At 36.1% G+C, this 16,092-nt stretch overlaps 1 protein-coding gene across 9 annotated transcripts in view; it reads left to right on the forward strand.

Moving 5' to 3' along the window:
- TDRD3 (tudor domain containing 3) overlaps nt 1-16,092 on the forward strand; it is a 177,336-nt gene that overhangs the window by 157,783 nt on the left and 3,461 nt on the right. For all 9 annotated transcript variants that reach the window (XM_031001379.3, XM_031001378.3, XM_055360748.2 and 6 more), the window contains one exon: nt 13,210-13,335. In XM_031001379.3, the coding sequence (XP_030857239.3) occupies nt 13,210-13,326 (117 nt within the window). In that variant the 3' untranslated portion in view covers nt 13,327-13,335. The remainder of the gene's footprint in view (nt 1-13,209; nt 13,336-16,092) is intronic.

Consider the following 16,092-nt stretch of genomic DNA (forward strand, 5'->3'; position numbering starts at 1 on the left):
ATGCTCATATTCAAAGATAATGAAAGTGAATTTGACTATTGTATCATGCATTTTGTACTCTGACGAATGTAGCTTATCAACACTGTTAGAATAACTTGAACTTTCCTAGTCTTTTTTATTTCTCTTTGAGCCTTAATTAATAATCTCCGGTCTTACACATTGCTTTACAATATAGACATCATCATTGATACTCCAGTGTACCTTTCTCTTTGTCCGGAGGATCTATTTGCTCTACTTTTTAATAAACAATTTACATTGGGGGCAGGGGCACAACAAAGGGGCACACTTTAAATAATCTTATGGATAAACTTAGAATTTTTTAAAAGTTGATTGTCTTAATACTTTTCAGGAAGATACTATTTGAAAAACCCGAGAAAATATGTGACTCTAATACAGAGACTTCGTGCTTTCGTAACTTGTTCTTGCTGTCACTGTTTCGGTTACAGCTGAATGGCAAAGGAGAAATAGCTTCATCCTTGAACGAGAAGAATATAACACATATTTGATATGATCATACATTTATTATGTTCTTCCTTTGTGTAAGATGATAAGCAAATTACTCTCCAGATTGTAATCAGTTCCCCCAACCTCTGTTGAACATCTCAGATGTTTCAGATGTGGAATTACAGGTTACTAAAATACGGTTTATGAATTTCAATAAACCTAGAAATAGAATCATTACACCAAAATGTAATATATCTAGTAGTCCCAGTTGAATCAGATGATACATGTCATCCAATTTTCCTTTATCTAAGTTGACAGAAGTAAGTTCATCTCTCTTATTGTTCTTGTAGAAAATCTTGGGGATACTTTTTCTTCCTTCAACCATACTCCCATCAAAAATGACTGAGAAGGTTTTCTAAGCTTGGAAAGAGAATAATTCTTTTTAAAAGAGAGCTAATTACTAATATGTTGAACCTTTTGAAATCTCAATGTAAGCAAAAATTCATACATTTAAGCATATTGCGCAAAATCAGCATTTATATAACAAGATGATATATTCTCTACTAACTTTCTGAGGTAAAGTAGTATAAATGGTTGATAATGTGAGGATTAGAGTTTCAAAACATGATTACCATTGGAATGCTTATTGTGTGCTTGACACCATGTATAACTCTTGAGGTACATTAACTGATTTAATATCTATAGGATCTCTATAAAACAAATATTAATATGTTTACACACTAGGAAAACTACAAATATAGGTTCAGAGCTGTTAAGTAACTTGCCTAAAATCTTTGAGCTAGTAAGTTGCAGAGCTGATAGTCAGGTTTAGGACTTGGTGACATCATAGAGCATGAACCTTCACTTTATCTGTAAATGGAGGTAAATGATACCAACCTACTTAAGAATTTTTGTATGAATTTAAGGAAATAATGTTTATAAAAATGTTTAGCGTATTAATTGGTTCTCAATATGTGATAAATTGTTCTGATGAGTATCATTTAGTTCATTCAATCTTAGTTCTCACAAACTATAAGGGTGAGAACGGAAAATGTAGTGGTTAGAGGTATCAGCTGGTACTTTTCAAGGTGATAGAAGTATTTTACATAGGGTAGGAAAAAAAACCAACCTATTTCTTTCTTTTTTTTTTTTTGAGATGGAGTCTCGCTCTTTCGCCCAGGCTGGAGTGCAGTGGCACAATCTCGGCTCACTGCAAGCTCCACCTCCCAGGTTCACGCCATTCTCCTGCCTCAGCCTTCTGATTAGCTGGGACTACAGGCACCCGCCACCAGGCCCAGCTAATTTTTTTTGTATTTTTAGTAGAGACGGGCTTTCACCAAGTTAGCCAGGATGGTCTCGATCTCCTGACCTCGTGATCTGCCTGCCTCGGCCTCCCAAAGTGCTGGGATTACAGGCGTGAGCCACCGCACCCGGCCCAACCTATTTCTTTTAACCTATTATTCCATTGCTAAAAGAACTTAATTTTACGCTAAGACTATCTTTATTGTCTTCTAAAATTCAATAGGATCTTGGTTCAAGATTAAGGTACATTTCAACTACCCATTTAGATGTTACCCTTTTAGATGGTAGTCTTCTAACTTCCACTCAGTTTGTAAAAATAAAGGCTGACAAGTCACCAAAATAACTTTTCAGAAATACCTGATGTAATGTTACATAGTTAATTTCAGAATATACCAACAATAATACTGTGCCAAAATAATATCTTTCATTAACACATGGACTTTAACTATACTTAAATTTAAAACTTTGTATTTAGGTTGGGAAAATAATTCTCTACAAATTTAGAATAAAATAGATCTGGGAATAGATTGTAAGCATTTCATTTGATGGCAAGCACAATATGAGTGACCAGTAATTGAGCACCTACTAAAAATATTAAAGCAAGATTAGATATCAGATTGCCTAATAGATTTATATATGGCCTAAGAGTACCTTCATGAGAACTAATAGCATTGTATTCCAAGTAAGCCATACTTGGAATGTTATTCTTAGTACTAGGTTATGCAGAATGGTAACTACGAAAATGTATAAAGGAAAAGATGATCAAGATGATGGAGATTCTGGAAATAATGGTATTTGACCAAGAATTCTTATTAATAGAATAAGGAGAAGTAGAATATTTATTTTTAAATAATATCTTTCATATAGCAAAGGAAACAGACTTAAGAAAATGTAAATAGAAGTTCCAGAGGCCGGGTGCAATGGCTCACGCCTGTAATCCCAACACTTTAGGAGGCTGAGGCGGGCAGATCACCTGAGGTCGGGAGTTCGATACCAGCCTGACCAACGTGGAGAAACCCCGTCTCTACTAAAAATACAAAAAATTAGCCGGGCATGGTGGTGCATGCCTGTAATCCCAGCTACTCTGGAAGCTGAGGCAGGAGAATCGCTTGAACCCAGTAGGCGGAGCTTGCAATGAGCCGAGATTGTGCCATCGCACTCCAGCTTGGGCAACAAGAGCGAAACTCTGTCTCAAAAAAAAGTAGTTCCTGAAGTTCAGATTTGCACTTTCTAGTGAAGGATGCAAAGCAATGGAGTTGGCTGCCTGAGGAAGCCAGAGAGCTCCCTTCACCAGAGTTATTTGCAAGAGGCAGAGCCACCATTTGTGTGAAACGCCATGGATGAATTTTGTGCTAAAGGGAAGATCAGAGCAGTGACTGCTGGAGTACCTCACATTTCTGAAACTATAGCTTTAGTACTCAGCCTGATAATTGATAAAGGTTTGTAAACCATAGTTTTCTTTATATTTCACTGAAGAGAAATAACAAACTATGGGTTGTTGGACATGAATAGGGAGTTAAATGTGATAATGGTGTTTGGTACATTGGGCCCTGCCTGCTTTAAGGCTTAAATTTTTCATTCTTTTCCTGTCATTTTTATATTTCTTAACTCTCATTAAGAGGGTTAAAACATCAGCAAACAACTATTTTTGTATCATTTGATATAAAAATTTTTTCTTATATCAAGCATTTCTTATAATTATCTCTCCTACCACTCCAAGTTTTAGTACTTTTTTGTGGCATCAGTCTGGCTTGTATTTTATCAACTTGGCATAAAGGATTTTTTTTTCCTGATTTTTTTTTTTTTTTTTTTTTGAGACAGAGTCTCGCTCTGTCACCAGGCTAGAGTGCAGTGTGCAATCTCGGCTCACTGCAACCTCCACCTCCCGGGTTCAAGTGATTCTTCTGCCTCAGCCTCCTGAGTAGCTGGGACTATAGGCACACGCCACCACGCCCAGCTAATTTTTGTATTTTAAGCAGAGACGGGGTTTCACCGTGTTGGCCAGGATGGTCTTGATCTCTTGACCTCATGATCTGCCCACCTCACCTTCCCAAAGTGCTGGGATTACTGGCGTGAGCCACTGCACCCGACCCTTTTATTCTGATTTTTTAAAATCTGTATTATAGGTGTCCGTGGCATACTGTATCTGTCTGTATTGTTGGCCAGTCACATACATAAAATATATTGGCCTGTTTTAGCATTAAAAGCATTCTGGCATTATGATATAATCATTGCTCTCAGAGAAAGAATTCGTTAACTCATCTTATATTAGCCTACCAATTTAAGATGTAAAAATGACATAAACTATGAGAGAGTGAAATAGTTAACTGCTTGTGATTAGTGCTCATATGTCTTAACCATAAAATATTCTAAAACATACTTAGTTAGCATATTTGGGAAAGTAGTTGCTTTTGCAAAAATAATTTATAGGCATTGACCTGAAAACATATCAATAGGCATAGATAGGCATATGCATTTTTCATTATTAATCATAATTGCTCTACTTCTACCTTTAAAATGTTGTTTCTAACTGGTTTCTTTTTATGGGATATCTTAAAATTTTAAGGGTGTAGGCTAAAAGCAAGATGTTCAAAGAAGTTAATCATGTTAATTTATTTTTTGCTTTATCTTAAAATACTCAGATTTTATAGCGTGTCTAACTTTTGATTGATCATTTTCAATAATGCTCCTTTGCTAATTTCTTTCCTCCTTTTGTTCTATTTGCCCTTTTTTCTTTATACATTAAAAAAGAAGAAAAAGAGGCCACCTCACCTCTCCCCAAAACAAAAAAAAGGTAACAATAAAATGAATTATATGAAATTATTAGTTTTTGTGAATAGTTTTTGAACTTCTGAAGAAATAAAAGTTAAGCTGGTGGCAAGAACCTTTCTTCTTGCATTGGCTCTTTCATTTTTTTCCAAAGACATTTTTGCTTTTTTTTTTTTTTCTGTTGAAAGCAATTTGAAGAATACCCTCAAAATAAGCTAAGTTCCTGATTTTCAGCAAAATCTATCAGTCTATTTAGTTTAATTGAAGTAGGTAAACAAACTCATGTGTTTTGAGTAGAAGTATGTTTTATTAACTTAGAGTTATTTGATTGAGACTAATAGCCAACACTGCCTATTTGTGAAGCTCTTTTTAGGTATTTCTCATAGAATTCTCCTGATAAACCTCTGAGGTCATTACTATAATCTATATGAGAAAACGGAGATGTAGAAAAGATAAGTAACATGCCTATGATGTGGTAGAATCTAAACCCAGACTCAGATCTGACTTAAGAGGTTGAGCTCTTACATGCCAGTGCTGTGATATAGTATCTCTTAAGGAAATCTTTGAGCCAACTGACACGTTTTGGAACAGAAATATGTTCCCTACTCTGATTTCTGGGCAAGCTTTTGGAATCTATTTAATCTTTAGCAATGGGTTTCAGAGAGGTACACATTTTTAAAAATTATATATTCGTTCCTGTACTTAACTATACTATTTCAACAAAGACAATAACCATTACATGATGTTTATAGTAGCTTCAGGGCTAAAGCCATCCATTTAGTTAAAATTAACCATAGAACTTGGAGGATATTGTGCTAAATGAAATAAGCCAGACACAGAAAGACAAACACTACATGATCTCACTTATATGTGGAATCTAAAATAGTCAAACTCATAGAAACAGAGTAGTATGGTGGTTGCCAGGAGCAGAGGGTGAGGGAAATGAGGAGATGTTGGTCAAAGGTTACGAAGTTTCAGTTATGCCAGATGAATGGGTTCTGAAGATGTACAAAACAGTCACTACAATTAACAGTAGTGTATTGTATGCTTGAAATTTGGTAACAAGGTAGATCTTGTGTTCTTTTCCACAAAAACGGAGAAAGAAGAAAGAAAATGGAAACTGTGAGGTGATGGATATGTTAACCTTGATTGTGATTATTTCACAGTGTATACATATATCAAAACATTAAGTTGTACATCTTAAATATATGTGATTCCTGTGTGTCTGTACCTCAATAAAGCGGAAAAAATTCAGGAATAACATTGACTGTAGAAAAAAGTTCCTGATAGAAAACTATGTGAAGCAAGAAATGGAAATATATACTGTATGATGCAATGAAAAGAACTTCAGGTGTACAGCCTAAAGGTCTCACTGAAGCATGGCCATTTACACAACTTTGAGCTAAGTACTCTGAGCCTTAGTTTTTTCATCTATAAAATGGTGAGATTAATTCAAAGCCTTATTATAAGGATTAAATAAGATCACATGCAAAATGCCAGGCACACAATGGAATGAGCATTCATACTCCTTTTTGCTGTTTCAAGTTGTAAACTCATGTGTTTTCAAATGGAAGAGGATCCATAACTTTTATCATTTGGAATTTAATAAGGGTGACTTCTCTCCTACTGTCTTTTTTGTACTATATTCTGATTAAAATATGGATGCAGTTTTTTGATGTTTTCACTGAATTTTCACAAGTGCTTAACCTGCCAAAAATAGCTTGTTTACATTATATTTATGTGTAGATCTTAGTGATGTTAGAGGAAGGACAATGATGAATAGTACTGTATTTGCTTCTAGTGTCATTTAAAAATTAGCTTTTCATTTATGTTAAAGTTTAGATGTCTTGTTCAGATTGTGCTTTACTAAGAAGAGCTTATAATAAAACCCTTGAGTTAGGTATTCAGATGATTTCATGATATCCTGTAGAATCATAAACAATTTTAATATAACTTTAGAAAATATAGTATTTAAAGAGAAAAGATTAGAACCACAATGGGATGTCCCACAGTCCTCCCGAAATTTTCTATGATACTGGAATGAAAATATTATGTAATGTCAGCCATGCATTTTGAAACAGTTGTTTAGTAATAAGGTTTTGGATCTGATTTTTCTTTTGTCTTCAATTAGCATTTTTTTCTCTTCTGCCATAAAATGTTTTGTTTAAATAAAATGTGCTGGATGAGGTACATAAAAAGAGATTATCTTAGAGCTGCTCTGGAGGGATGGGAGACTATAATTCTTCAATATATTTTCTTCTAAAGGGGAATTGTTTTACTCAGAGCTTCAGAAACCAAGATAATCTGTTATAAAACTTACTATATTTGGTTATATATCATAATAATTTTCTCATATGTTAATGAAACCTGAGGTTTTTTTTCCATTTAGGTATATGAGGTGAGTTTTTAATTATACAATGAGACATTTAATTTATAGGAGTCAAGTATAGGGTTTAAATTTTCTCTGTGATAGAAGGCAAAGGGAGAAAGGCTCTGAACTCAGAGCCAGAGGCCTGCATTCCAGTTCTGGCTCTTCCACTAGCTCATTTTATTAATCAAGTCACTCCACCCAATTGGTTGTCAGTGAGTAGCAAAGGTTGAACTAGGTTGGGTTTTTAATTTCTGTGGCTTGAGGGCTACAGAGGTTGAAGAAAGTGAGGAAGAGAAAGCCAAAGGGGTACTGCTCACAAATGTGTAAAAACACCCACTTTAACCTGGGCCCATATATCTTATATAGGAATTCTACGTGAGATTTCATTTGAAACAAGAGTGCTGAATTTATCCTCAAAATAAATAATAAAAAAATATAAATCTGCTCTGTTAGATTTATCTCCAGTTCCCCTGCAGTTCTGAGATTTACGATACCTGTATTCCTTACCCTCATTACTAGGTACCACAGTGAGGGGCAGTCGGGCTTGTGAATCAGACCTGTGTTCTAGCCCAAGTAGTGTCACTAGTTACTTGAGCAAGTGATAGCCTCTTAGTTTGACTAACTGTTCTTTACAAAATCTTCCTGTTTTATAATCTGTGGTTCCAGGCTACTATGGGCCCAGGTTTTTTGTTGTTGTTGTTGTTGTTTGTAGTAGAACTACAAATACTAAAGTGGAACTTTTTTTAAACAAGGATAATTGGTAAAGTTCAGTATTGATAATAATACATGACTCCCATGGGCACCAAGGTTGTCTGTAATCTTCATAGAGAATAAGAGCTGAGGCTGGGTGCAGTGGCTCATGCCTGTAATCCCAGCACTTTGAGAGGCCAAGGTATGTGGATCACTTGAGATCAGGAGTTCGAGACCAGCCTGGCTAACGTGGTGAAACCCCGTCTCTACTGAAAATATAAAAAAATTATCTGGGTTTGGTGGTGCGTGCCTGTAATTCCAGCTACTCGGGAGGCTGAGACAGAAGAATAGCTTGAATCCGGGAGGTGGAGGTTGCAGCGAGCCAAGATTGCACCACTGCATTCCAGCCTGGGTGACAGAGCAAGACTCAGTCTCCCTTCCCCCCACCCCCGGCAAAAAAAAAAGAAAAGAAAAGCTGATTCAGCTTTCAATTTTTAGCTACTCTAATATAGAAGAATATTAGTATAGTTAATCTAAAAATAGACTTGTTTTTAAAGATATTTTAAGTTTTACTCTTATTAAAGTCCATTACATGTTTTGGGAAAGCAGATTTGTCTTTATGATGACTGCTTAGGTTTTATATGAAAATCAGTTTACACTTCCATACATACAAGCTAAACACCTCAGGCAAAAGGTGGCTTGGAAATTCATAGAATAAGTGGTTCATGTATGAATCACTGAAGGAGATATGTACTCATTAACATATCATGGTTCAAAATATCCTCAATTTCAAGGACTATTGCAGAGTACACTGAATTTCACATGCTGATGTATGTATTGTGACTACTATACAAATTCTGTTAAAAGAAACAAATGATTCAATTTTATTAAATTATACATAACATAGCTATTAGGTGACAGTATTAAGTTTTTCTAAGTTTTTATTTTTTTTTTCATTGAAGAGAATAATTGCCATTCCCATTTCCCACCTCCACCAACCAAATAATGTATCACTGGCTCTTCACAAAGTTATGACTTGGGAAAATGCTGAAGGAATGGTAATATAAGATAAAGTGGGCTAGGCATGGTGGCTCACACCTGTAATCCCAGAACTTAGAGAAGCCAAGGTGGGTGGATCACCTGAGGTCAGGAGCTCAAGACCAGCCTGGACAACATGATGAAACCCCATCTCTACAAAACTACAAAAATTAGCTAGGCATGATGGCTGGTACCTGTAATCCCAGATGCTCAGGAGGCTGAGGGGGGAGAATCACTTGAACCTGGAAGGCCGAGGTTGCCTTGAGCCGAGATTGCACCATTGCACTCCAGCCTGGGTGACAGAGCAAGACTCCATATCAATTAAAAAAAAAAAAAAAAAAGGCAAGGCGATATAAGTAAAAATGAACATATAGCTGGAGCTGAGGTAAGTATCTAAGTATTTTCAGCAAATAGAGCCCCCCGCAAATTTCCATAGAGAGTTGGGTCAGCATTTACATCTTAGGAGTAGAAGCAGAGGAAGAAATGTCCCAAATTTCCAAACTCAAACTTCCTGAGGTTAGAATTCTTTTCCAGGCTGCTCTGATACTTAGGAGTAGGAAGTGTCATTTGCCTAGCCTAGGGTTTCTCAACTTCAACACTGCTGGCATTAGGACTGGATGATTTTTTGTTGTGTGGGCTGTCCTGTGCATTGTAGGATATTTAGCAGCATCCTTGGCCTCTACCCATTAGAGGGAATAACAACTCCTTCCAGGGATTGGCTGATGCCCCCAGCCGAGGCAGAATAGCTCTCACTTGAGAACTCCTTCCTTAAAGGACTGGTTTGTATGCTTAGCTGCATTTCACCTTACTATTTGTGGAACACAGAACCTGACTTCTATTTAAGTGTGTTTCATACTTCCTTCTGAAGTGTGTTCCAAGTGACCAATTTATGATGAACTTTTATAACACGGCTCATTTATAAATGGGGAATATGTAGTTTTGTCTGTGTTCTCACTCCAGATACAGTATACAGTAATGAGAGATTGAAGATGATATGCAGGAAAAACGCAGTTGTAACTTGTCAACCGCACATTATAGATGAAGTTGTGTATCTCCTTTTTGCATTGGTTTTTGTCTTTTGTTGTTTTCAAAATACCACTTCATTTATGTTTGGCGTCAATGATTATTGTGGTTTCGTATCTTTTCATTAAGAAGGAGCAATAAACTAGTAAATATTAGTATAAAAGCTCATATTGAATATTAGTTATTTAGTTTTATAAAACCTATCTGATAACATGGGTGAGGTAAGCAAAAGTCTTTTTTTAATATTGGAAGAGATTTATTTTGAGTCAAATATGAGTGATCATGGCCCATGACATAGCCCTCAGGAGGTCCTAAGAAAAATGTGCCCGAGGTGGTCGGGGTGCACCTTGGTTTTATATACTTTAGGGAGACGTGAGACTTCAATCAAATACATTTAAGAAATATATTGGTTTGGTCAAGACGGGACAACTTGAAGCGGGGCTTCTAGCTTACAGGTAGATTTTAAAAAATTTTCTGGTGCCAAAATCTGAGTCCCAATAAAATGGTTCTGAATCTCAGAATCTTAGGTGAAGATGACATTGGACAGTTCCCGTTTATGAAAATTATTGCAGATCTTGTAAAGAATCTTGCCTGTGAGTCAGAAAGAAAATGGCCCTGGTTTGGACTCTTCGTCTAATTAGCTCTGTGACTTAGGAAAATCACTTCACCTTTCTTGGTTTATAGACTCATCTGTGGAATCTAGAAGGATGGATTAGATGGCCTTCCAGAACTGTGCCAGCTATAATGTAGTGTCAGATTTTTTAAAAAATGTTTGTAAACTATGAAATTAAAATTATTTTTTTGAGTTGTAAATCTCTTACAGAGTACTGAGACCTAAAGGAAGAAGATAGGCTAGAAGAGGAATAAAGTATAAATTTCATTCAAAGATGACTGAAAATAAACTGATCTATTAAATCAAGCTGTGTGTTAAAGAGGAAAGAAGTACCCATTCTGTGCTAAAAATTACTAGCCATATACTATAAGAAGTGATTGTTATGGGTAACCAGATTTGCTCTCAACAGCTCTGCAGGATGAGTATTTAAAAGTTAAAAAGCACAGATTGTGCCTCTGACAATACTGGAACTGAAAACCAAACTATCAGTATCTTTTTTTTTTTTTTTTTTTTTTTGAGACGGAGTGTCGCTCTTTCGCCCAGGCCGGAGTGCCGTGGCACTGTCTGGGCTCACTGCAAGCTGCGCCTCCCGGGTTCACGCCATTCTCCTGCCTCAGTCTCCCGAGTAGCTGGGACTACAGGCGCCCGCCACCGCGCCCGGCTAATTTTTTGTATTTTTAGTGGAGACAGGGTTTCACCGTGTTAGCCAGGATGGTCTCGATCTCCAGACCTCGTGATCCGCCCGCCTCGGCCTCCCAAAGTTCTGGGATTACAGGCGTGAGCCACCGCGCCCCGCCGTCAGTATCTTTTTTACTTTTTTTCAGCTTCTACTTTATATAGACAGATTAAAGACATCAAGTTATGAGTTATGTGAAAGAAATCTCATGGTTGGTCATCTCTATAAAACCATTTACTTGGATCTGGTTAGTTCGGTTCGTGAATTCTTTAAACACAATAGATAGAAATAGATTTTCAAATAGCATTGTCATTTTTATTATGTAAATCCAGCTCATTCTCTCAGCAAATACAGTGTCCTATCTCTGTGTATTTTATTAATAAAATACAGATTTTTAGATGTTCTCCAGCCAATTCTGCAGCCAAATATGGAGAAAAGTAGTATTCCATTCTAATTCCTGAAATAATTACTTCATCTCCTACAGTACCAAATATATTTTCATAGTTTTCAGTTAATATGCAGAGTTTCAAATGTTGTCATTTGTCTTAAAATAGCTACTTTTCACATTTAGCTATAATACTTGAAAATCATTCAGAACACTGACCAGAATAATAATAACTTCTTTCCTGAATACTTTTATGATTTTCTTACTTTTAATTGCTTTGCTAAATTACAGATATAATATCTGATACTTCTAACCATTTTGAGATTGATTGTTAATGAAAGGGATATAGGGAAAGGAAAACTCATCTGGAAGTTGATCTCTAAAAGGCAGTTATTTAATTATACCAGATATATTGTCAGATTTCTGCATTCTCTTCTTTCAGTGGTGATAGGCCCCTCAGGATGATCATTAATTTTTGGCTATTGGCTTCTTTCCTTTACATGCAGACTGAGACTTAAAGATTTAAACAGCAGTGTTAGAATGCAAAACCGAAAGATACTACTGTCTTAGAAGTATTAGGGCAAAGTCACAAAGCTTTCCCAAGCTTCAGTATTCATTATATAAAGTGGAAATAATAGTTCTTTTTTTTTTTTAAGACTACTTTGGAGGATGTCTAAAATGAGAATTATGTTCATGCCAAATTTAAAAATCATTGCTAAATAATAGGATTTGACCAAACTATCTTACCATCTTTGTTTCCATTAGGTAAAATTGCAGTAATTGGATCTATAAAGATTTAAAGAATAGAACTCAGTCTTCTTATTTACTTTTCTATGTTATTAATAAGGTCAAAGGAAAGTAATGTTTTGAGAAAGAAGATTCAAAGATTAAGGAAGAGAAAAAAATAGGATTAATTTTCAAAATAATGCAAATTATTGTGCTCTGATAATTCAGTTGGAATTTAAACTCCCTACTTAGTGAAATAGATGCTTTCTTTTTCATAAGCAAAACTGAGAGCTAATTTTTTCTCTCTCTAATAGGGCACATACTTCATAGCTGTGTTAATTCAAAAACATTTAAATAACAGGGTGGCAGTACTCAGTAAGAAACCAGTGTGGCTTTGGCTATATTTTGTTGCTTCTAAGTCCTTTTCAAATATTATCATTAACTGTACTCTTTATGCTATTTAATCTGCTTATCCTAATTTCCCTATGCTACTCCTTGAACTGGTAGATATACCCACTCAGTAAGAAAGCAAATAAAAATAAAATAGTTTGAGTCTTACTCTGGTGATCTCTCTATCTTGCATGAAGCTTTCTTTATATATAAATTGTATTCCTCCCCTATTCCAAACCATTATTTTTTTCTGTCTCTAGATGTAAGGTTCTTAACAGTGTTGGAGATTTCATCAGATGGGGACAGACAGCTGGTGAACATTCTTTGGCTCTTCAACCCCTTTTCTTTATTCTACCAAAACACTTTTCCATGATAAATACCTAGAAACATTTAGAAGCCCAAATATTCAAGAAAATTGTCATTATAATGCTTGCTTTTCTGTATGTTTTTATCACATTGTGTCAAGCCATTTGATGAGATGATCTTGCTATTATTTGGAAATAGTTTCCTTTTCTAGAATAAAATTCAATTCTAATCTTACCACTATAAACGATGTTTTTCTATTACCAAGGATCAAAAGAGTTTTAACAGTATCCCTGCTTTTTTCTTTTCTTTTCTTTTCTTTTCCCTTCCCCTTGCCTCCCTCTGTTGTAAAAGTTGACATGTGTGAATTCCAGGGCAGCTTAAGAGAGATATTATTAAAATAGGGACCATACAATTTTTTTTACTTAAGAAACTTGGAGCCATTTTGAACATGTAAAATCACTACTCTTTGCAAATAGGAGGAAGAAGGCACCTACGATCAAACTCTGGAGTTCCGTAGGGGAGGTGATGGCCAGCCAAGACGATCCACTCGGCCAACCCAACAGTTTTACCAACCACCCCGGGCTCGGAACTAATAGGAAAAGGTAAACTTAACATTGTGAAGTGGTTTTCATATAAAGAAAGATGAAATTCATGTTAAGCATATAAGTCCAATTAGTGATTTTTTTTTCTTTGAGACGAAGTTTCACTCTTGTTGCCCAGGCTGGAGTGCAGTGGCGTCATCTCGGCTCACTGTTACTTCTGCCTCCCAGGTTCAAGCGATTCTCCTGCCTCAGCTTCCCGAGTAGCTGGGATTACAGGCATCCACCACCATGCCCAGCTGATTTTTGTTTTTTTTTTTTTTGTATTTTTAGTAGCAATGGGGTTTCACCATGTTGGCCAGGCTAGTCTTGAACTCCTGAGCTCAGGTAATCCACCTGCCTTGGCCTCCCAAAGTGCTGGGATTACAGGAGTGAGCCACCATGCCTTTTAATGTGGCTACTAGAAAATTTAAAATTACATATGTCTTGTGATATTTCTGCTGGGCAGTACTGTTCTAGAATGTGATATATCTTTATCTTCCCCAGAGTTCCTTCCCTGGTTAAAAATTAGTTCTGCCATCCTAAGTGAAGAAATTTTTTTCATCTGTTCTAACCCTCAGCTTCTCATGTAGTAGTAGTCTGCCTAGAGTGGAAGTCTAATGCTAATTGACTTCTGAATTACTGTAGCCAGCCAATGTAGCACCTTTTTCCTTTTATCACTGGCTTGTTTTGTGTCCCTAATGCAAGGTCATCAAGTAAACAGTCCTGACCTACTGTCCATAGTGTCACAGAAGAGCTACTTCTTGACTCTAGGTATTTTTCTTACGGCATGGAATAACTGGTTTGTCATTTAGTGCCCATGTCTGCTTTTAAGCAGAATCAAAAGAATATGTAAGGACTTTGGCAACGTTGTGTTGTATAAGACAGAACTTACACTTATAAAATAAGCTCAGTGTGCTTATAATTAAAGCAATTTTAAAGGTGAATGAAAACTGGGAATTCTCTCTTAGCTTTGCCATGTATGACAAACCCACAGCTAGACTCATACTGAACAGGGGAAAAACTGCAAGCCTTTCCTCTAAGATCTGGAACAAGACAAAGATGTCCATTTTTACCACTTGTATTCAACATAGTTGAATAAAATAGAAGTACTAGCTAGAGCAATTAAACAAGAGAAAGAAATAAAGAACATCCAAATTGGAAAGGAAGAGTCAAATTCTTGTTTGCAGAGGATATGATCTTATATTTAGAAAAACCTAGAGTCTACCAAAAAAACTATTAAAACTGACAAACAAATTCAGTAAAGTTGCAGGATACAAAATCAACATACAAAAATGCTACTATTTCTATATGTCAACCGCAATTGTTTTTTTTCCCCCCTTCTTCTTTTTTGAGACAGAGTCTGGCTCTGTCACTCAGGCTGGAGTGCAGTGGCACCATCTCAGCTCACTCCAGCCTCTGCCTTCTGGGCTCAAGACGTCCTGCCATCTCAGCCTCCCTAGTAGCTGGGACCACAGGTGCACACCACCATGCCTAGCTGATTTTTGTATTTTTTGTGGAGATGGGGTTTTGCCATGTTGCCCAGGTTGGTCTCAAACTCCTGAGCTCAAGCAATCTGCCTGCCTCAGCCTCCCAAAGTGCTGGGATTAAAGGCATGAGAGCCACTGCGCCCGGCCTCAACAGCAAACAATCTGAAAAGGAAACCAAGAAAGTAATCCCAATTCAAATAGCTACAAATACAATAAAACACCTAGGAATAAATTTAACCAAAGAAGTGAAAGATCTCTACAATGAAAACTGTAAAACATTGATAAAAGAAATTGAAGAGGACACACCAAAAAACTGAAAAGATACTCCATGTTCATGGATTAGAAGAATCGATAGTGTTAAAATGACAGTACTACCCAAAGCAATCTACAGATTTAATGAAATCTCTATTAAAATACTAAGGACATCCTTCATATAAATAGAAAAAATAATTCTAAAATTTATATGGAACCACAAAAGTCCCAGAAAAGCCAAAGTTATCCTGAGCATAAAGAAAGCTGGAGGCATCAGACTACCTAATTTCAGATTATACTACAAAGCCATAGTAAACAAAATAGCATAGTACTGACATAAAAACAAACAGACCAATGGAACAGAATGGAGAACCCAGAAATAAAGCTCTATATTTACAGCCAACTCATTTTTGACATAGGTGCCAAGAGCATACATTGGAGAGATGATAGTCTCTCCAATAAATGATCCTGGGAAAACTGGATATCTGTATATGGATGAATGAAACTAGATTCCTACTCTCATCATAAGCAAAAATCAAAATGGATTAAATACTTAAATCTAAGACTTGAAACTATGACATTCGTAGATGACAACACTGGAGAAACAGTCTAGGACATTGGTCTGGGCAAAAACTTTTTGAGTAAGACCTCAAAAGCACAGGCAACCAAAGCAAAAATGAACAAATGGAATAACATCAGTTAAAAAGATCCTGCATAGCAAAGGAAACAGTCAACAAAGTTAAGAGACCACCCACAGAATGGGAGAAGATATTTTCAAACTATCCATCTGACAAGTGCTTAATAACCAGAATATAGAAGCTCAAACAACTCAAGAAAAATAATAATAATCTGATTTTTTAAATGGGCAAAAGACTTGAATAGGCATTTCTCAATAGAAGACATACAGATGGCCAACAGGTATATGAAAAAATACTCAACATCATTAATCATCAGAGAAATGCAAATCAAATACAATGAGATATCACCTTACCTCAGTTAAAATGACTTTTATCCAAAAGAAAGGCAGTAATGAATGCTA

This window comes from Gorilla gorilla, chromosome 14 (genome assembly GCF_029281585.2).
Source record: "Gorilla gorilla gorilla isolate KB3781 chromosome 14, NHGRI_mGorGor1-v2.1_pri, whole genome shotgun sequence".
NCBI lineage: Eukaryota > Metazoa > Chordata > Mammalia > Primates > Hominidae > Gorilla > Gorilla gorilla.